Source organism: Petromyzon marinus, chromosome 65 (genome assembly GCF_048934315.1).
Source record: "Petromyzon marinus isolate PM22_M1 ecotype Great Lakes invasive population chromosome 65, UKy_Petmar_22M1.pri1.0, whole genome shotgun sequence".
NCBI lineage: Eukaryota > Metazoa > Chordata > Hyperoartia > Petromyzontiformes > Petromyzontidae > Petromyzon > Petromyzon marinus.
The window spans coordinates 912,830-933,998 of NC_133731.1; the positions used below are offsets into that span (position 1 = coordinate 912,830).

General features: G+C 50.5%; 1 protein-coding gene across 2 annotated transcripts in view; it reads left to right on the top strand.

The window, feature by feature from the left end:
* LOC116956495 (metallophosphoesterase MPPED2-like) overlaps positions 1 to 17,641 on the top strand; it is a 38,905-nt gene extending 21,264 nt beyond the window's left edge. The window contains exons 4-6 of one of the 2 annotated variants that reach the window (XM_032978165.2): positions 480 to 711; positions 2,791 to 3,023; positions 8,839 to 17,641. In XM_032978165.2, the coding sequence (XP_032834056.2) occupies positions 480 to 711; positions 2,791 to 3,023; positions 8,839 to 8,948 (575 nt within the window). In that variant the 3' untranslated portion in view covers positions 8,949 to 17,641. The remainder of the gene's footprint in view (positions 1 to 479; positions 712 to 2,790; positions 3,024 to 8,838) is intronic. The other variant, XM_076054232.1, reaches the window with a different exon arrangement.
* The last annotated feature ends 3,528 nt before the right edge of the window (positions 17,642 to 21,169 follow it).

Genomic DNA, 21,169 nt, shown 5'->3' on the forward strand with positions numbered 1-21,169 from the left:
CTGTGTGTGGTTAATGCAGTGCCTGGTGCCTTGCACAAGGTGTGCCTATTTAGTGTTTGAACATCTTAACACAACTCCTGTTTCAGTGCCAGAAAGGGTAAAATAAAGATATTCTTACTTTTCATTCTTTGATGCTGGCAAAACAAAAAAGGCATCCCGTGCTGAAAACAGAACAGACAAAGATCCCCCGTATAGCCTTAACAGACTGTAGGGGCAAGCGCTGTTAGCGAGCACCTATGAAGGCCGGAACGGCACACGAGGGGGTGGGTGGCCAGCACCACGCCCGACCGCCTTTGTCTCCCTAGTGGCAATGTTTAAACACCGCACCAGGTACTCACTTGAGGCCGAGTCGATTTAGGTTAGGCCCAGGACCGGTTCAGATAATTGTCACCGGTGTTGGCCGTGAGCGGGAATCGAACCCGGGTCGCCGGGTTCATGGCGCAGCGCAGCGCTAACCGCTGCACCACCGCTCCCCACAGGCCGCCAACCCTGCCAGCACAAGGTGGTGATCGCCGGCAATCACGAGCTGAGCTTCGACGCGGACTTCGTGGCGAGCCTGGACGACCCTTGGAGGTACTTCGGGATCCCGGCAACGGCGGGGCGTGCCGACGTCACCATCCCCCGGCACGTCCGCTCGCTGCTCACCAACGGCGTCTACCTCCAGGACGGCGAGACGGAGGTCCTCGGATTCCGCATCTACGGCTCCCCATGGTCAGTCTCGTTTGCTGTCGTCGTGGTGGTGGTGGTGGTTGTGGTTGTCGTGGTTGTCGTGGTTGTTGTTGTTGTTGTTTACTGCCGCCTTCGTGCGCCGGAGGGTGAGGAGTGTAAAACCCGGGTCGTGTCGCGAGCTCCGGTGGTCGTCTTCGCAGCGGTGGCAGCAGTGGATCTTGGGTGGCCGTCGAGCAAAGACGGTCACCGGCATCGCACGGTTCAGATGCGATATACACTACTATACACTACACTATACACTACTATACACTACACTACTATACACTACACTATACACTACTATACACTACACTATACACTACTATACACTACTATACATTACACTATACACTACTATACACTACACTATACACTACACTATACACTACACTATACACTACACTATACACTACACTATACACTACTATACACTACTATACACTACACTATACACTACACTATACACTAGACTATACACTACACTATACACTACACTATACACTACTATACACTACACTATACACTACTATACACTACACTATACACTACACTATACACTACACTATACACTACTATACACTACACTATACACTACTATACACTACACTATACACTACTATACACTACACTATACACTACTATACACTACACTATACACTACACTATACACTACACTATACACTACACTATACACTACTATACACTACACTATACACTACACTATACACTACACTATACACTACACTATACACTACACTATACACTACACTGCACTATACACTACACTACACTATACACTACTATACACTACTATACACTACACTATACACTACTATACACTATACACTACACTATAAACTACTATACACTACACTATACACTACTATACACTACACTATACACTACACTATACACTACACTATACACTACTATACACTACACTATACACTACACTATACACTACACTTTACACTACACTATACACTACTATACACTACTATACACTACAATATACACTACTATACACTACTACACACTACTATACACTACAATACACTATACTATACACTACTATACACTACACTATACACTACACTATACACTACTATACACTATACTACACTACACTATACTGCACTATACACTACACTACACTACTATACACTACTATACACTACACTATACACTACTATACACTATACACTACACTATAAACTACTATACACTACACTATACACTACTATACACTATACACTACACTATAAACTACTATACACTACACTATACACTACTATACACTACTATACACTACACTATACACTACACTATACACTATACACTACTACACACTACTGTACACTACACTATACACTACTATACACTACGCTATATACTACTATACACTACGCTATACACTACTTTACACTATAAACTACACTATATACACTAGACAATACACTAAACTGAACACTGCACTATACACTACACTATACACTTCACGATACACTACACCACTTTAGACGTGCGTACACACATAGCTACCCACGTACATATGAAACATATCCTGGTAGGGCGGTGGATGGGGGGAGGGTTAATAATAAAAACTCTCCTTGCTATACCACCACCACCACCGCTACCACCACCACTACCACTATAACCACCACTACCACCACCACTACCACTATAACCACCACTACCACCACTATAACCACCACCACCACTACCACCACTACCACCACCACTACCACCACCACTACCACCACCACTACCACCACTACCACCGCCACCACTACCACCACCACCACCACCACTACTACCACCACTACCACCACTACCACTACTACCACCACCACCACCACTACTACCACCACTACCACCACTACCACCACCACTACCACCACCACCACTACCACCACTACCACCACCACCACTACCACCACCACTACCACCACCACCACTACCACCACTACCACCACCACTACTACCACCACCACTACCACCACCACCACTACCACCACCACCACTACCACCACCACCACAACCACCACCACTACCACCACCACTACCACCACCACCCCCCAGGCAGCCCGAGTTCTGCAACTGGGCCTTCACGTTGCCCAGGGGCGAGCGTCTGCTGGAGAAATGGCAGCAGGTCCCTGCAGGCGTGGACGTGCTGCTCACGCACGGCCCACCGCTCGGCGCCGGCGACCGCATCAAAGGCCACGCCGAGTTGCGCGCTGGCTGCGTCGAGCTGATGAGCAGCGTCCGCCGGCGGGTGAAGCCGCGGCTGCACTCCTTCGGGCACATCCACGAAGGTCAGGGGAGGTCGCGGTGGGGGGGGAGGGAGCCCACTTACTGCCCCGCTTCGTCGGCAGCTACGCGCGACGGGTGTGTGTCGGTGTGTGTGTGTGTCGGTGTGTGTGTGTGTGTCGGTGTGTGTGTGTGTGTATGTATCGGTGTGTGTGTGTGTGTCGGTGTGTGTGTGTGTGTGTATGTATCGGTGTGTGTGTGTGTCGGTGTGTGTGTGTGTGTCGGTGTGTGTGTGTGTATCGGTGTGTGTGTGTGTATCGGTGTGTGTGTGTATCGGTGTGTGTGTGTGTGTGTGTCGGTGTGTGTGTGTGTGTGTCGGTGTGTGTGTGTGTGTGTGTCGGTGTGTGTGTGTATCGGTGTGTGTGTGTGTGTGTCGGTGTGTGTGTGTGTCAGTGTGTGTGTGTGTCGGTGTGTGTGTGTGTCGGTGTGTGTGTGTATCGGTGTGTGTGTGTATCGGTGTGTGTGTGTGTATCGGTGTGTGTGTGTGTGTATCGGTGTGTGTGTGTGTGTCGGTGTGTGTGTGTGTGTCGGTGTGTGTGTGTGTGTCGGTGTGTGTGTGTGTGTATGTATCGGTGTGTGTGTGTGTGTCGGTGTGTGTGTGTGTGTGTATGTATCGGTGTGTGTGTGTGTCGGTGTGTGTGTGTGTGTCGGTGTGTGTGTGTGTATCGGTGTGTGTGTGTGTATCGGTGTGTGTGTGTATCGGTGTGTGTGTGTGTGTGTGTCGGTGTGTGTGTGTGTGTGTCGGTGTGTGTGTGTGTGTGTGTCGGTGTGTGTGTGTATCGGTGTGTGTGTGTGTGTGTCGGTGTGTGTGTGTGTGTGTCGGTGTGTGTGTGTGTCAGTGTGTGTGTGTGTCGGTGTGTGTGTGTGTCAGTGTGTGTGTGTGTCGGTGTGTGTGTGTATCGGTGTGTGTGTGTATCGGTGTGTGTGTGTGTATCGGTGTGTGTGTGTGTGTATCGGTGTGTGTGTGTATCGGTGTGTGTGTGTATCGGTGTGTGTGTGTGTATCGGTGTGTGTGTGTATCGGTGTGTGTGTGTGTATCGGTGTGTGTGTATGTATCGGTGTGTGTGTGTATCGGTGTGTGTGTGTATCGGTGTGTGTGTGTGTATCGGTGTGTGTGTGTGTATCGGTGTGTGTGTATCGGTGTGTGTGTGTATCGGTGTGTGTATCGGTGTGTGTGTGTGTGTATCGGTGTGTGTGTGTGTATCGGTGTGTGTGTGTGTATCGGTGTGTGTGTGTATCGGTGTGTGTGTGTGTGTGTGTCGGTGTGTGTGTGTGTGTCGGTGTGTGTGTGTGTGTATCGGTGTGTGTGTGTGTGTGTGTCGGTGTGTGTGTGTGTGTCGGTGTGTGTGTGTGTATCGGTGTGTGTGTGTATCGGTGTGTGTGTGTGTATCGGTGTGTGTGTGTGTATCGGTGTGTGTGTGTATCGGTGTGTGTGTGTATCGGTGTGTGTGTGTGTGTATGTATCAGTGTGTGTGTGTGTATCGGTGTGTGTATCGGTGTGTGTGTGTGTATCGGTGTGTGTGTGTATGTATCGGTGTGTGTGTGTATCGGTGTGTGTGTATGTATCGGTGTGTGTGTGTGTGTGTATGTATGTATCGGTGTGTGTGTGTGTATGTATCGGTGTTTGTGTGTATCGGTGTGTGTGTGTGTGTATCGGTGTGTGTGTGTGTGTATCGGTGTGTGTCCGGCAAAACAACCCCCTACCTGCTCGCGGTGCCGGACGGGCAACTCTGTCGTGGACAGTGCTGTGGGGGGAGATCCAATTTTGATTGGCTCCTCCCCTCATGGCATATGTGTCCACCACAGGGGCTAAACGGGGGCTCTGGACGGGTGCGAGGGGCTGGTAACTCCTCCACCTTCAATTAATTACCACGAAACCACGAATTAAACTGAAATATGTAACTAATAAGCTTGTGCCGGAGGCACAAGCTAGGAGATTGAATACCTACCCTCGGGGCTACTCCAGAAACAACGAAAAGCCACTACGGGTGGCCACGTGGAATGTTCGAACGCTCACTGCAGAGGAGAGGCTGCCACTCCTCTGTCGGGAGCTGGACCGGTACCGCCTGGATCTATGCGGCATTCAGGAGGTCCGGTGGACCGGCTCTGGCTCCTGCCACCATGAGGGGTGGACAGTCCTCTACTCGGGGCAGCAGACTGCCAAACAACAGGGTGTGGGTCTTCTTTTGAACAAAAGAATGAAGGGGGCGTGGGAGCGTGGTGGTGAGGTGTGGGAAGCTGTAAGCCCCAGGCTACTTTGGGCTCGCCTTCCCATCAACCGGAGGCGAGGAATGGTGGTCGTGGTTACTTATGCCCCCACCGAAGATGAACATCCGTGGAGGGATGCAGGCAAAGCCGATGAGTCAGATGCCTTCTATGACCTCCTGTCACAGGTGCTGGCTAAAGTGGCCCCTCGGGATAGAGTCATCATGTTGGGTGACTTCAATGCCCGAGTTGGTCATGATACTGGCACCTGGTCTGGAGTGATTGGAGGGCATGGGCCAGATCAGCTCAATAACAACGGTAGGAGGCTGCTAGATTTTTGTGCAGCCCATGGGCTTGTAATTACCAACACGCTGTTCGGCATCGGCGCATCCACACAACATCATGGATGCATGCCGGGTCCAAGCAAGAACATCTGCTGGACTACATAGTGACGGACCAGCGAATGCGAGCCCATGTCCTTGACACCAGGACCTACCGTGGAGCTGATCTGCCCTCTGACCATCGACTAGTCATCTGTAAGATGCGCCTGCCATTCTTCCACTCCGGTGGTGGGTGTACACCCAGGACCCCATTCCAACATAAAGTGGCCTGGTCTCAGTTATCTTATGAAAGTTGCAAGCGAGAATTTCATCATCGCTTGCGGCTGGGATTGGCATCGTCCCCGACTCCTCCTGATGTCGAGGGTAAATGGGCGAGGTTTAGGACTGTGACTCATGCAGCTGCAATGGCTGCTTTGGGTACGCGGTCCAGACCTCCCCAGAGACCCTGGCTGACAGAGGAGGTGTTCAGGATGGTTGAGAAAAAGCGACAGGCCCACTGTCATCGGCTACAGAATCCCACGTCAGAGAATGAGGAGGCTTACCGCAGCCTTCGCTCGGAGGTTCGGAGAGCCGTGAGGCGCTGCAAGGATGGGTGGTGGTCGCGGGTTGCTGAGGAGATGGAGTCTGCCTCACTGGCCCGTGATCACAAATCTCTATTTAACTCCATCAAAAAGTAACCTGCAGCGCCACACCTATTACCATCATTAGGGGAAAAACGGTGATCCAATCTCCGACCCCCAGGAACAGGTTCGCAGATTTGCTGAGCATTTCTGTGAGGTCCTGGGGGAGGGAAAATCTCTCAGCCAGGAAAACATCGTGGCACAAAGTGAGGATGACCCTGCTGAGGCTGCGGTGCCTCAAATATTGGAAGAAGTCACCCCCTGTGAGTGGCTGGCTGAGGTGCCATCTGCTGAGGAAGTATTGAAGGCGATCCGGAGTCTGAGACCAGGAAAGGCAGCGGGCAGAGATGATCTCCCAAGCGAAATGCTGAGGGAGGGTGGCGTTTGTGCACAGACTGCCCTATATGACATCATAACAACAGTCTGGACCACTGGACGGGTTCCGCAGGATTGGAAGGATGCCCTGGTGGTCCCCCTTTTTAAGAAGGGGGACCGCACAGACTGTAACAACTACAGGGGCATCTCACTCCTCAGTGTGCCGGGAAAGGTCCTGGCAAGGATTATTCAGCATCGCCTTGCCAGGCACGCTGAGGAGAGGCTTGCGGAGCCCCAATGCGGTTTCAGGAAAGGGCGGTCCTGCACAGATGCCATATTTTCTGTCCGTCTGCTACAGCAGAGGTGTAGGGAATTCCAACAAGACCTACATCCCTGCTTTATTGACCTGGTCAAGGCCTATGATACCATCAGTAGGCCTGGGCTCTGGGTCGTTCTTCGTGCTTTTGGAGTACCTGACCCTCTGCTCACGATCATTAAGGACTTTCATGATGGTGAGCGGGCCCGGGTAAAACTACGTGGCCGGGAGTCAGAGCCATTCCCTGTACACCTTGGGGTGTGACAGGGATGTCCTCTGGCTCCCACATTATTTAACATCTATTTTGACCACGTAGTTCGTGAAGCCTTCAATAGCTGTACCGGGGGAATCTCCATATGGTACAGATATAATGGGAGGCTAATCGATGCCCGGGTGCGGTCAAGGGATGGCTCCCTATTGCTCAACCACGTTATGTATGCTGATGATTTGGTAATAGCTGCTCAGTCAGAGGAGGAGTTGGAGACGCTGCTGCTGAGACTGGAGCGTGCCACTAAGAGGTGGGGCCTTACCATCAGCCCCACCAAAACTAAGCACCTGCCTGGGTATTTTGTACCATCGGACACTCCACCCCCACAACTCCCAATCGGTGATGGGGCAGTTGTGGAGAGAGTGGAGAGTTTCCCATACCTGGGCAGTGTGCTTATGACTGGCTCCAGTTTAACAGCAGAGGTCTCACTCCGAATCAGTCGAGCGGCAATATCTTTTCATCGGTTGCGTAACGCTGTGTGGAAGCTACCTGGTCTGTCGCTCCGCACTAAGCTTCAGGTCTTCTCGGCCACGGTCATTCCCTCCCTTCTCTACGCTTGCGAAACGTGGACCCCCCTAATGGAACATCTTCGCCGGTTAGAAACATTTAGGCTGGCCTGCCTACGATCCATCCTGGGTTTAACCAGACTGGATTGTGTGAGGAGCTCACAAATCCTTGAAAGATCTGGGCAGGGTCCCATCGGTGAGCTCCTCCGGCAGGCAAGGCTGCGATGGCTGGGTCATGTAGCCCGCATGCCCAGCCACCGCATGCCGAAACAGCTTTTGTTTGGCCGGATTGAGGGGGCTAAGCGGGCGCGGCACGGGCTAGAGAAGAGATGGAGTGATGTGGTACAGGAGGACGTGGAGCTGAGTGGACTTGCCGATGACTGGTACCAGCGGTGTCAAGATCGGCCTCTGTGGAGGAGGCTCGTGAAGGATGCTACTGGGCAGTTGGAGGCAGTCGCCCTCCAACAACAAAGGAGGGCGGAGGAGCGACGCTCACAATAACGAGCGGAGCGCCGGGTGGCTAAAGCACAGCAGGTTGGCACAGTAGGGGGCACAGGTGGTGCATCAGCCAGTCATCTCAGTCAGTCGACCCGTGGCACCTGGGTCTGCCCAGTGACCTCCTGCCAGCGGGCGTTCGACACTTCACATGGCCTCATGGTGCACATAGCCTGGTACAATCGTCGTGGTGACGTCACCGCCACTTAGTGGCGAATGGCGGTTGTTGTTGTTGTTGTGTGTATCGGTGTGTGTGTGTGTATCGGTGTGTGTGTATGTATCGGTGTGTGTGTGTGTATCGGTGTGTGTGTGCATATCGGTGTGTGTGTGTGTATCGGTGTGTGTATGTGTATCGGTGTGTGTATGTATCGGTGTGTGTGTATGTGTATCGGTATGTGTGTGTATCGGTGTGTGTGTGTATATCGATGTGTGTGTGTGTATCGGTGTGTGCGTGTGGGGACCGGTAGTGTAGCAGTCTAATGCACCTGCTACAAACCCCGTGACCCAAGTTCAATTCCTGCTCATGGCCAACATTGGTGACGATTATTTTATCTGGTCCTGGGCCTCCCCCCGGGTCGACTTAGCCTCAAATGAGAGTACCTGGTGCAGTGAGTAGTAAATATCGCCACTGGGGAGACAAAGGCGGTTGGCCGTAGTGCTGGCCACCCACCCCCCTCACGTGCAGTGCCAACCTTCAGGTGCTGCTTTTTGCTACTAACGGGGGGTGATCCTTTGCCTTTGCGCGCGTGTGCAGGTTACGGGATCATGACCGATGGGCGAACTTTGTTCGTGAACGCGTCCACTTGCAACGTGAACTACGAACCCGTCAACCCACCCATCATCATCGACCTGCCCAACCCGTAATGGCGCCTTCGTGCCTTCGATTGAATGCGGATGGCTCTGGAACAATCTCCGTCTTTCAGCGACTTATTCTCTGGGGCGTAGTCCATCACAAGCGGTTTTTATGATGAGAAAGATCTATTTATTTTACCATTTTACGAGGTCAATGCGCTTCTGAGCTATGTAACTCTTTTATCAGAAGCGACCTGGCTATCACAAATGATAGCAACTCAACGAAGTGGCTAATCATCGTCACCATGTGGGAAATGAGCAGCAGCAGCAGCAGCAGCCAAATCCTGTAAAACGCGTGACGTTGATTCTAAATGTGGAGGGAAAAAATTGGAGGATCCGGAGAAAAATCCACGCGATCACGTGGGTACGAGGGAAAGAGAGACACGCAAACTCCAAATATACAGCAGGGGTCAGGGTCGGGATGAAACCAACGACCTCCTGCGTACCAGGCAAGTTAGTTCACATCTCCTAGCCACCAAGGCCTGTGGAGGCGTCTGCGGCATGGTAAATGTTTCGCTGCCGTTGCACTTATTTGATTTTGTGTCTGCACTTCGCTTGAGTCGACAGCTTTAGTGACGCTTGAAGCGCTCCTCTGTACCCAGGATTGGGTTTGAAAACCAAAAAAGGTCTGAAGAGTCGCCATCACTTTTTTCTTTAGAGCGGTGGCCTTTGCTGTTGTTTGTTGTTGTTGTTGCTGTTGGCCTCCTGTTGTTATTGAATGTCGCTTACTTGGCACTTGCTCGTCAGGCATTATTTGGTACACGTGTAGTGACACAGCGCCGGCTGCTGTCCAGCAGCGGCAACCGCGGTGGACAGTTCAGCGCACTCGCGCCGCCGAGCACGGACACGGCCGTGTGCGCCGGCAGGGCGGAGGAGCTGGGGCAAGGGTCACGGAAGGCCTCATCGGGAGGCCCCTGGGACCCGCTCGTGGGATCGAGAAGGGAGGCGCGGCCAGCGCGGAGCCAGGCCGCGCCGAGTAGAATAAAAGCAGCGGAGAGCGGGGAGCTCCGGGCCGCCGGTTCTGGGAGCGGACTCGTCTCGTCTCGTCTCGTCGCCTTCGCCGCCTTCGCCGCCTTCGCCGCTGCCGCCCTCGCCCCAAATTTGCGCGGCCGGACAGCGGTTGGCTGTCTCGGTCGACGCCGTCGGTGCAACGCGGTCAGGGTCACGTCTAGGCTGGGCTGTACAGCAACGTGGCCGAGAACGGAGGCCGGGGTTGGTGTAACGGAAATAGAGAGAAGGTGCCTCCTGCAACTGCCTCGTCTGCGACTGAGTGTGCGCACGACACCCACACCGAGGAGGACACTGCACATGCATCGGCCCTTCCTCTTCAGGCCCCACCTCCTTCCTGTTTAGACCACACCCCCCCCTTTTGTATGGGCTTGCCCCTTATTTTACTCAACCCCTCCACTTCCTCTTTAGGCCCCACCTTCTTCCTGTCTAGACCACGCCCTCTTTTTATCCTCACCCCCCCACACTTCCTGTTTAGGCCTCGCCAAAAGAGGACGAAAGTGGGGGTGGGTGTATTGCCTTTGTTAGAAAGTTTGTTTGTTTCTCAGTCTGCTTGTCCAGGTGAGGGTCGAAGCAGCAGCATGTTGAGTAGGGCAGTCCCGACCTCCCTTTCCCTGGCGACAGACTCCGGCACTACACGACTATACACTACACTTTTCACGACTATACACTACACTATACACTACTATACACTACACTACTATAAACAGGCTCTAGCTCTTCCTGGAGAATTTCCAGGCGTTCCCAGGCCAGCCAAGCGACATCGTCCCACCAGCGTGTCCTGGGCCGGCCCTGGGATCTTCGCCCAGTGGGACGTGCTGCCGGGTAGAGTTCCAGGGGGAGCCTACCAGGAGGCATCCTCACCGGGTGCCCAAACCACCTCAACTGGCTTCTCTTGATCCGGAGGAGCAGCGGCTCGACTCTGAGGCTCTCACGGATTACCGAGCTACTCACTCTATTCTAGATTTGAAGTTTTCGTGACTGCAAGGATCCATACTCTTTTGGTTCTTTCGAACCAAAGAGTACTCGCGCTATCACAGAGCGTGAGCCCGGCAACCCTGCGGAGAAACCTCATTTCGGCCCATTGTCCCCGCGATCTCATCCTTTCGGTCATTACCCAAAGCTCATCACCATAGGTGAGGGTGGGAACGTAGATCGCCCTTTAAACCGCGAGCTCTGCTCGAGAACTCGGCTTCCACTTCACCGCCACGGAACGGTGCGGCGCCCGCAACACTGCAGACGCCTCAGCGATCCGACGGGCCGAACTCCCGCTCCCGCCTGGCGTCACTAAGGAAAGGGGCCCCCGAGGTACTTCAACTCCTCCACTAAGGGCAGCTGTTCCCCCCTCACCTGGAGAGCACACTCCACCGTCTCCCGGGAGTAATCCATGACCTCCGATCTGGAGGTGCTGACCCTCATCCCGGCCGCTTCACACTCGGCATCGAAGCGTTCAAGTGCACGCCGGGGATGGCAGACTGCCGAGGCGAAAAGGACAACGGCAATGCCACCTCGAAACCCCCATACTGGATACTCTCCATACCTCGGCTGCGCCTTGATAGCCTGTCCATGAAAATCACCAACGGAAGTGGAGACAAGACGCACCCTTGGCGGAGTCCAGCAACCACAGCGAACAACTTTTGATGTAACACCAGGAATACGGAAGCAGCTCTCTCTCTCTCCGGGAATAGAGGGAGCGGATAGCACACAAAAGCAGCACCGGTACATCATACTAATCGGAGGTGTGGGGGAAAGGCAACAAAAAGCAGTTGTAAAGAAACTGGTGTTCAATATAGATGATTAACAGAAAACATCTTTGCGTAACAAACCATTGCCTAAAGTGGTATTTTTTTATGGGCCAGGGTTTTGGAATCAACTTATGGAGGAGGGGATATCTCCTCCACCTTTAATCATTGAAGCATTATCAACTCAACATAATTGTGAGGACGATGATGATGTCATGAGGACACCAATTGTGATGTCATTTGTGATGTCATGAGGAAGCACAATGGGTGATGTGGGCCTGAGTCATTCGTCAGGACAATGATGATGATGGTGATGATGTCATAAGGAAACCTATTGTGATGTAGTCTTTGATGGCATGAGAAAGCACAGTCATTGGGCAGGATGATGGTGATGAAGATGTCATCGGGACACTAATTGTGATGCAATTTGTGATGTCATGAGGAGGCACAATAGGTGACACGGGCTCGAGTCATTGGGCAGGACGATGATGATGATGTCATAGGGAAATCCACTGTGATGCAATTTGTGATGTCATGAGGAGGCACAATGGGTGACGCGGGCCCAAGGTCGTGGAGTCCCGGGCTGGCAGGGAGTCGTAATTCCGAACCTGCGAATTTGTGTAGGAAGAAATAAATACATTCTTAACAGACCCATAGTTATAGTTACGCTGACTACGGACCTATAACGTTATCTCAATGGAGTCTTTCAAGTTGAACGTGTTTGTTTATCGTGCCAAACGCACCCTGCCGATCTTCGGCCACGAAATCACGTTTCGTCGACGCGACGCGACTGGCTCGCATTCAAACCACGCGGCCTCACTTAAAGCGGCGGCGGCGAGGACGTCGTGCCAGGCTAGGTGCACTTTTGAGGCCACGCGAAAGTGTGAATGGCTTGCTGCTTCGAAGAGATAACTGGATGGACAAGGAGACTTTGTTTTAGTTTTACCAGGGTAAGGCCCCACTGAGCTATGTCGCTCTGTTTTCAGAATTGACCCCGGCTATCACGAACGATATCAGCTCAACAAAGTGGGCCTACAGTCGTGTGGCGTTTAAAAACCGGAGGTCCCGGAGAAAAATCCACGCGACCACGGAGAGAGTAAGAGAGAGACACGCAAAGTCCAAATATGCAGACAGGCGTCAGGGTCGGGATCAAACCCACGACCTCCTGTAAACCGGGAGAGGTTGTTAACATCTCCCAGCCCACAGTGGACCGGGCGTTATGCGTTGACTGAGATGACGGTCCTGTGCTCCCCGCTCCTGTGAGCTGCCTTTGAGCCACCAAGTTGAACGCGTTTTAAACACGGGGCAGTCGCGCGAGACGTGGCACGCTATTCGTGCAACACAAAGTCGGCCAAAAACGTTCTTCATTTTGAAGGGGGGATGGAGAACTATTTGGTACTCGTGTTTGTTTTATTAGCGGCGCAACTCTGATTCCAGAGCAGTTTGAAAGTACACGCGTGTTCCACCGGTTCGCGCTGACCAGCCCCCCGCTGTCCGATCCGCGTCGGTCATCCGGGCGGGGGTCGCGGAACCAAAATGACGGAGGGAGAGACGAGACACATGGGAGTCGGTTCCAAACAACAGCAACAACTCCAAACGAGCGGCTGTGCGTCGTGTGGTGGTGACTACGAGACAGAGATAGCGGCAGTGGTGAATGAGTCGGGTCACGAAGCAGTCACTTGAAGAAGGCGCATGCGGTGCCTCCCATGGTGAACTGGACTCCCATGGTAAAATATATTTGCATGGTTAACTGGACTACCGTGGTGAACTGGACTCCCATGGTAAACTAGAGTCCCATGGTGAACTGGACTGCCATGGTGAACTGGATACTCATGGTAAACTGGACTCCCATGTTGAACTGGACTACCATGATAAACTAGAGTTCCATGGTAAACTGGACTTTCATGGTGAACCGGATACTCATGGTAAACTGGACTCCCATGGTGAACTGGACTACCATGGTGAACTGGACTGCCATGTGAACTGGATACTCATGGTAAACTGGACTCCCATGGTGAACTGGACTACCATGGTAAACTAGAGTTCCATGGTAAACTGGACTTTCATGGTGAACTGGATACCCATGGTAAACTGAACCCCCCCCCCCTCCTGGGGGGGTGGAGTAGAAGGTTTGCTTGACCATACTTCACCACTCTGGTCAGCGGTGACGGCCTAGGGCACCGTGTGTTCAGGCTGTCGCCCTACCGGGGCTGATGTTGGCCCTGAGCTGTACACTCGGCGTCACAAAGTCCCTGCGCCAACACCCACACGGCACGCGAGATGGACGGGGTAGGCACCTCACTACCAATTTGCCTTTCTCACCAACTTAACTTTGCCCTCCGTTGAAAACGACCGTACCGGCAAATGGCATTGTCGTGCATTTGTGCCCACGCGCCTATGAATAATTCTACTTGTTTGAGACACCATTGAGTATCAGAATGTTTGTTGACACCGGAGGAGTCCGACAAGCTATAACGAAGCTCTTTTATCGGCAGATTTCCCATCGGCAACAGCCCTAGCCACGACTCTGTCGTCTAGGGGTGCTGTTCAACTATCCCTACACGATGCTGGCTAGTGCGGCTCAAATGAGTGGCGTAGAAGTGTAGTTGAATGGTGGGCGCGCTGATGCACTGCGAACCCGGCGGAGCCGAGTTCGATTCCCGCTCACGGCCGCCGCGATGGTCTGAATCGGGTTCTGGGCCTCCCCTAGGTCGACTCAGCCTCAAATGAGTACCTGGTAGCGGTGTGTAGTAAACTAGGGAGACAAAGGCGGCCGGGCGTGGTTGCTGGCCACCCACGCCCTCGTGTGCCACAGCGCCAGCCTACGTAGGTGCTGCTACTCGCTAACAGCACTTGCCCCAAGTCTGTTGAGGCTATAGGGCGAAATCTGTGTCTTTGTGGCATAGAAGTAGAGTACAACAATGGATAGTGCCGCAGCCATTGACGTAACGTTTACAGTTGTTGCCCGTCCAAGTGCGATCCAGGGTCAAATCCTGCATGGCTTCTGAGATCTGAGCAGATCGGATGGCGGTAAGAGGGGAGTTCCAGACCATGTATGTTGTATGTATGTTGTATGTATGTTGTATGCATGTTGTATGCATGTTGTATGCACGTATGTTTAACTGCTTTCGCACCATACATAACCAGCCGCGCTCATCAGAGCTGCGGGCGGGGGAAGGACAACACACCAGACAACAACAACAAGAGGCAGCTCTAAAGAAATTAGTTTGATTACTATTTAAAAGTGGCATCACAGCTCCCAGCGGCTTCCGCATATCGGAAGGGAAGAGCGTTCCAGACGGCCGCAGAAGCAGCGCATCTGAAAGCACCGCGCGATGATGATGCGGTAACCACCGTCTTTGTTCGATGGTTAACCAAAAGTGTATAGCAGTGTAGTGCATAATGTAGTGAAAAGTGAATAGTATTGTGTACAGTGAAGTGTATAGCGTAGTGTTTAGTATAGTGTAGTATATAGTGTAGTATATAGTGTAGTGTATAGTGTAGTGTATAATGTAGTATAGTGTAGTGTATAGTGTAGTGTATATAGTGTAGTATATAGTGTAGTATATAGTGTAGTGTATAATGTAGTATAGTGTATAGTGTAGTGTATAGTGTGTAGTGTAGTATGTAGTGTAGTATAGTGTATATAGTGTAGTGTATAGTGTAGTATATAGTATAGTGTAGTATGTAGTGTAGTATAGTGTAGTGTATAGTGTAGTGTAGTGTGTAGTGTAGTATATAGTGTAGTGTATAGTGTAGTGTGTTATAGTGTAGTGTAGTATAGTGTAGTATAGTGTAGTGTGTAGTGTAGTGTGTAGTGTAGTGTGTAGTGTAGTGTGTATTGTAGTATATAGTGTAGTGTATAGCATAGTACGTAGTGTAGTATACTGTAGTGTAGTATATAGTGTAGTATATAGTGTAGTATGTAGTGTAGTGTGTAGTGTAGTGTAGTGTGTATTGTAGTATATAGTGTAGTGTATAGTGTAGTGTGTAGTGTAGTATATAGTGTAGTGTGTAGTGTAGTGTATAGTGTAGTGTAGTGTGTAGTGTAGTATAGTGTAGTGTATAGTGTGTAGTGTAGTGTATAGTGTGTAGTGTAGTGTGTAGTGTAGTGTGTAGTGTAGTGTGTAGTGTAGTATATAGTGTAGTGTATTTCGCATCTGAAAGCGCCGCGCGATGATGATGCGGTGACCGCCGCCTGTGTTCGACGGCTTGGCCGGAAGAAAAAAAAAATGTTGAACGAGTGCGCTGAACTTCTTTTGCGCCATACGTAGCCCGACCGTGATAACCATGGCAGCGGCGGCGGCGGCGGAGAATGAGCGACTTCTGTGCCGTGACCGAAAGCGAATGGATGCAGGAGCGGAGGAATGGGTGGAATGAAGTACACGGGTCTCTCGGTTTATGACGCCATCGATGAACGAAATCTCGATTAGCGATCCGCCCACCCACAGGGCCCCACCCTTCCCGCCTCCCCATTGTTGCTCCTAAACAGATAGACGTTTCGATTTGAAACGACGATGTTTGACAATATCACGCGGCGCCGCCAATTTCGGCCAATCGGAGACGCGCGACCCCTTTCAAGAGCGTTGTGCGTTTGGTTGGTCCGGTGGCGCGCGTTGCTTACGCAAACAGCTCTCTTGAATACTCGGTGGTGGAGGGGATTTTTGTACTTAAAAGTGAAGTAAGATCTTCTTTGGTTCTTTCGGTAAAGTCACCACGTAGAATGAGAATAAAATAATAAATTAATAAAATAACACAATAAAATTCTCACGACGTTTCGGCCGACATGGTCTGCTCCTTTTACCTGAAGAAGGCCACTTGTGTTGTGGCCGAAACGTCGTGAGAATTTGATTGCGTTATTTTATTAATTTATTATTTTATTCTCATTCTACGTGGTGGTGACTTTACCGAAAGAACCAAAGAAGATGAATCCTTGCAGTCACGAAAGCTTTAAATGTAAGTAAGATCGTTAACGATGGCCCCTGAAATGAATGTGAAGAACGACAAGACAGTGAGAAAAGCAATAAAGTTCAACAATCACATTCATTATCTCCCACCCCAAACTTCTCCATCAGCCCTTTAAGCCACCCATCTTTTCTTATATCATGCTTTGTTCATGCACCTTTTGCTCCATTTATTCATCATCTATCCACGTTTCTACGAATATTAACGCCTTAAAACGTTCTTATCACCTTTATTTGTTAAAATGGCGTGTTTCAAATATTATAAACGATGGTTTTGGGATGAAAAAGGTCAACTTCTGATCGTCTTGCAATAAATCAATCTCCTTTAATGTGCTTTATCCTACATTCGACGAACGATAACTTAAAAAAAAATTCGCAATGGTTTATCGTGGAACCAAATAACATATCGTTAACCCAAGGGACCTGCTCTCGACAAATCTATCGGACCATTCGCTTTTGTTTTGCCGGTACTGCATGCAGAAGATGACCACGCCGAGCTATGAATGGCCTCGACGCTTAGCATTGTCTGCCTGCTGTTTGTCCCCCTCTTGTCACTGCTGTTCGGTCTAACACCGCTTGGTGCGACGAGGCCATGGAGAAGTTCAACAGCCGTCGCGGGCCTCGCGATGAGCCAACCGGAGCGATGATGAGCGTGGGGTTACGTAGCCGGGCCAAGTCATCCAATACACCGCAGTCGGCACTGCAGCTAGGTCGTGGGATACATTTTTTGAGGCCACTATCAAAAGTATTGAACGTAAACATCGATTTTGGCCTTTCTGTAAATACAACAGGTGGTGTTACGATGTTCAAACACCAAGTAGATACATTTTCTGCAGGGTAAAACCTATTCTTATTATTCATACTTTGATACTGGCAAACAGGTATCCCATGTTATAGCTGCTCACCCCGAGTTATGAATGCTCTGATACGTGTGGCATTGTCGTTGTGCTGTTCGCCTTTTAGGCTTCTATCTCTGGTGTAGGCCAAGCAGTTTCAGAGACAGTCCGTACAACACTATCAACGCAGTGCTTGCTTGCATGCTTCATCACAAGCACGATGATGTCTGGTTCATGCAGACTTGATGAGGCCTTGCAATCGGTGTGTCTATTTGGTGTTTGAACATCTTAACACCCACTCCTATTTTATTTCCAGACAGGGTAAAGCCTGATAATAGGTTTTTCCCCCTTTTTACTGCCAACAAAACAGCTGTGTTAAGATGTTAAACACTGATAATATATGCATTGTCCTTGAAACAATTTTGCGTTCGAGGCACGCGGGTCTATGCCCCTCACCAGGGGTGGAGGGGTTCGACTCCCGGCTCTGGTTCAGCAGCAGCAGCAGCATCATCATCAGCATCATCAACCCCATTGTCATCGAGTATCAGCTGCTGCTGCTGCCACGGGCTGTGTGCAGTGGATGCGGTTTAAGGAGGAGGTTGTTGCCCCAGAAGCTTCGCAGAAGATCTCAACCCGGGGGATCTTCTGCGTAGCCGGAGGTGTTTTATTTGGGCTGCGGTGCCCTAGGAGATGTTAACCACCTCGCCTGGTATACAGGAGGTCTGTGTCTCTCTCTCTCATCATCATCATCACGGTAGCTAGGAGATGTTAACCACCTCGCCTGGTATACAGGAGGTCTGTGTCTCTCATCATCATCACGGTAGCTAGGAGATGTTAACCACCTCACCTGGTATACAGGAGGTCTGTGTCTCTCTCATCATCACGGTGCCCTAGGAGATGTTAACCACCTCGCCTGGTATACACGAGGTCTGTATCTCTCATCATCATCATCATTATCACGGTAGCTAGGAGATGTTAACCACCTCGCCTGGTATACAGGAGGTCTGTGTCTCTCTCTCATCATCACCATCACGGTAGCTAGGAGATGTTAACCACCTCGCCTGGTATACAGGAGGTCTGTGTCTCATCAACATCATCACGGTGCCCTATGAGATGTTAACCACCTCGCCTGGAATACAGGAGGTCTGTGTCTCTCTCATCATCATCACGGTAGCTAGGAGATGTTAACCACCTCGCCTGGTATACAGGAGGTCTGTGTCTCTCATCATCATCATCATCACGGTACCTAGGAGATGTTAACTACCTTGCCTGGTATACAGGAGGTCTGTGTCTCTCTCTCATCATCATCATCACAGTGTCCTAGGAGATGTTAATCACCTCGCCTGGTATACAGGAGGTCGTGGGTTCGATCCCCACCTTGACGATGCCTGTAGCACAGTGAGGGAAAAAAGTATTTAATCCCCTGCTTATTTTGTACGTTTGCCCACTGACAAAGAAATGATCAGTCTATAATTTTAATGGTAGGTTTATTTGAACAGTGAGACAGAATAACAACAACAAAATCCAGAAAAACGCGTGTCAAAAATGTTATAAGTTGATTTGCATTTTAATGAGGGAAATAAGTATTTGACCCCCTCTCAATCAGATTTCAGGCTCCCAGATGTCTTTTATACAGGTAAAGAGCTGAGATTAGGAGCACACTCTTAAAGGGAGTGCTCCTAATCTCAGCTTGTTACCTGTATAAAAGACACCTGTCCACAGAAGCAATCAATCATATTCCAAACTCTCCACCATGGCCAAGACCAAAGAGCTCTCCAAGGAAGTCAGGGACAAGATTGTAGACCTACACAAGGCTGGAATGGGCTACAAGACCATTGCCAAGCAGCTTGGTGAGAAGGTGACAACAGTTGGTGCGATTATTCGCAAATGGAAGAAACACAAAAGAACTGTCAATCTCCCTCGGCCTGGGGCTCCATGCAAGAGCTCACCTTGTGGAGTTGCAATGATCATGTGAACGGTGAGGAATCAGCCCAGAACTACACTGGAGGATATTGTCAATGATCTCAAGGCAGCTGGGACCATAGTCACTAAGAAAACAATTAGTAACACACTACACCGTGAAGGACTGAAATCCTGCAGCGCCCGCAAGGTCCCCTTACTCAAGAAAGCACATATACATGCCCGTCTAAAGTTTGCCAATGAACATCTAAATGATTCAGAGAACAACTGGGTGAAAGTGTTGTGGTCAGATGAGACCAAAATGGAGCTCTTTGGCATCAACTCAACTCGCCGTGTTTGGAGGAGGAGGAATGCTGCCTATGACCCCAAGAACACCATCCCCACCGTCAAACATGGAGGTGGAAACATTATGTTTTGGGGGTGTTTTTCTGCTAAGGGGACAGGAAAATTTCACCGCATCAAAGGGACGATGGACGGGGCCATGTACCGTCAAATCTTGGGTGAGAACCTCCCCTCAGCCAGGGCATTGAAAATGGGTCGTGGATGGGTATTCCAGCATGACAATGACCTAAAACACACGGCCAAGGCAACAAAGGAGTGGCTCAAGAAGAAGCACATTAAGGTCCTTGAGTGGCCTAGCCAGTCTCCAGACCTTAATCCCATAGAAAATCTGTGGAGGGAGCTGAAGGTTCGAGTTGCCAAACGTCAGCCTCGAAACCTTAATGACTTGGAGAAGATCTGCAAAGAGGAGTGGGACAAAATCCCTCCTGAGATGTGTGCAAACTTGGTGGCCAACTACAAGAAACGTCTGACCTCTGTGATTGCCAACAAGGGTTTTGCCACCAAGTATTAAGTCATGTTTTGCAGAGGGGTCAAATACTTATTTCCCTCATTAAAATGCAAATCAATTTATAACATTTTTACATGCGTTTTTCTGGATTTTGTTGTTATTCTGTCTCTCACTTAATAAACCTACCTTTAAAATTATAGACTGATCATTTCTTTGTCAATGGGCAAACGTACAAAATCAGCAGGGGGTCAAATACTTTTTTCTCTCACTGTATATTTGGAGTTTGTGTGTCTCTCTATTATCATCATCATCACGGTGCCCTAGGAGATGTTAACCACCTCGCCTGGTATACAGGAGGTCGTGGGTTCGATCCCCGTCCTGACGATGCCTGCTGCTACTGCTGTATATTTGGAGTTTGTGTGTCTCTCATCATCATCACGGTGGCTATGAGATGTTAACCACCTTGCCTGGTGTACAGGAGGTCGTGGGTTCGATCCCCACCCTGACGATGCCTGCTGCTGCTGTATATTTGGATTTTGCGTGTTTCTCTCTCATCATCATCATCATCACGGTGGCTATGAGATGTTAACCACCTCGCCTGGTATACAGGAGGTCTGTGTCTCTCTCATCATCATCACGGTGACTAGGAGATGTTAACTACCTCGCCTGGTGTACAGGAGGTCGTGGGTTCGATCCCCACCCTGACGATGCCTGCTGCTGCTGCTGCTGTATATTTGGAGTTTGTGTTTCTCTCTCCCCGTGGTCACTGCGTGGATTTTGTCTCCGGGTCTTCCTCCCGTTTTCCCCTCCACATTTTGAATCGCCATCACCACGCGTTTCGAGTTATTTTGCCCGCTGCTCGAAAATGTCCACGTGACGATGACGACGATGACGACGATGATGACGACGATGACGACGACGATGATGACAATGATGACGACGATGATGACGACGATGACGACGACGATGATGA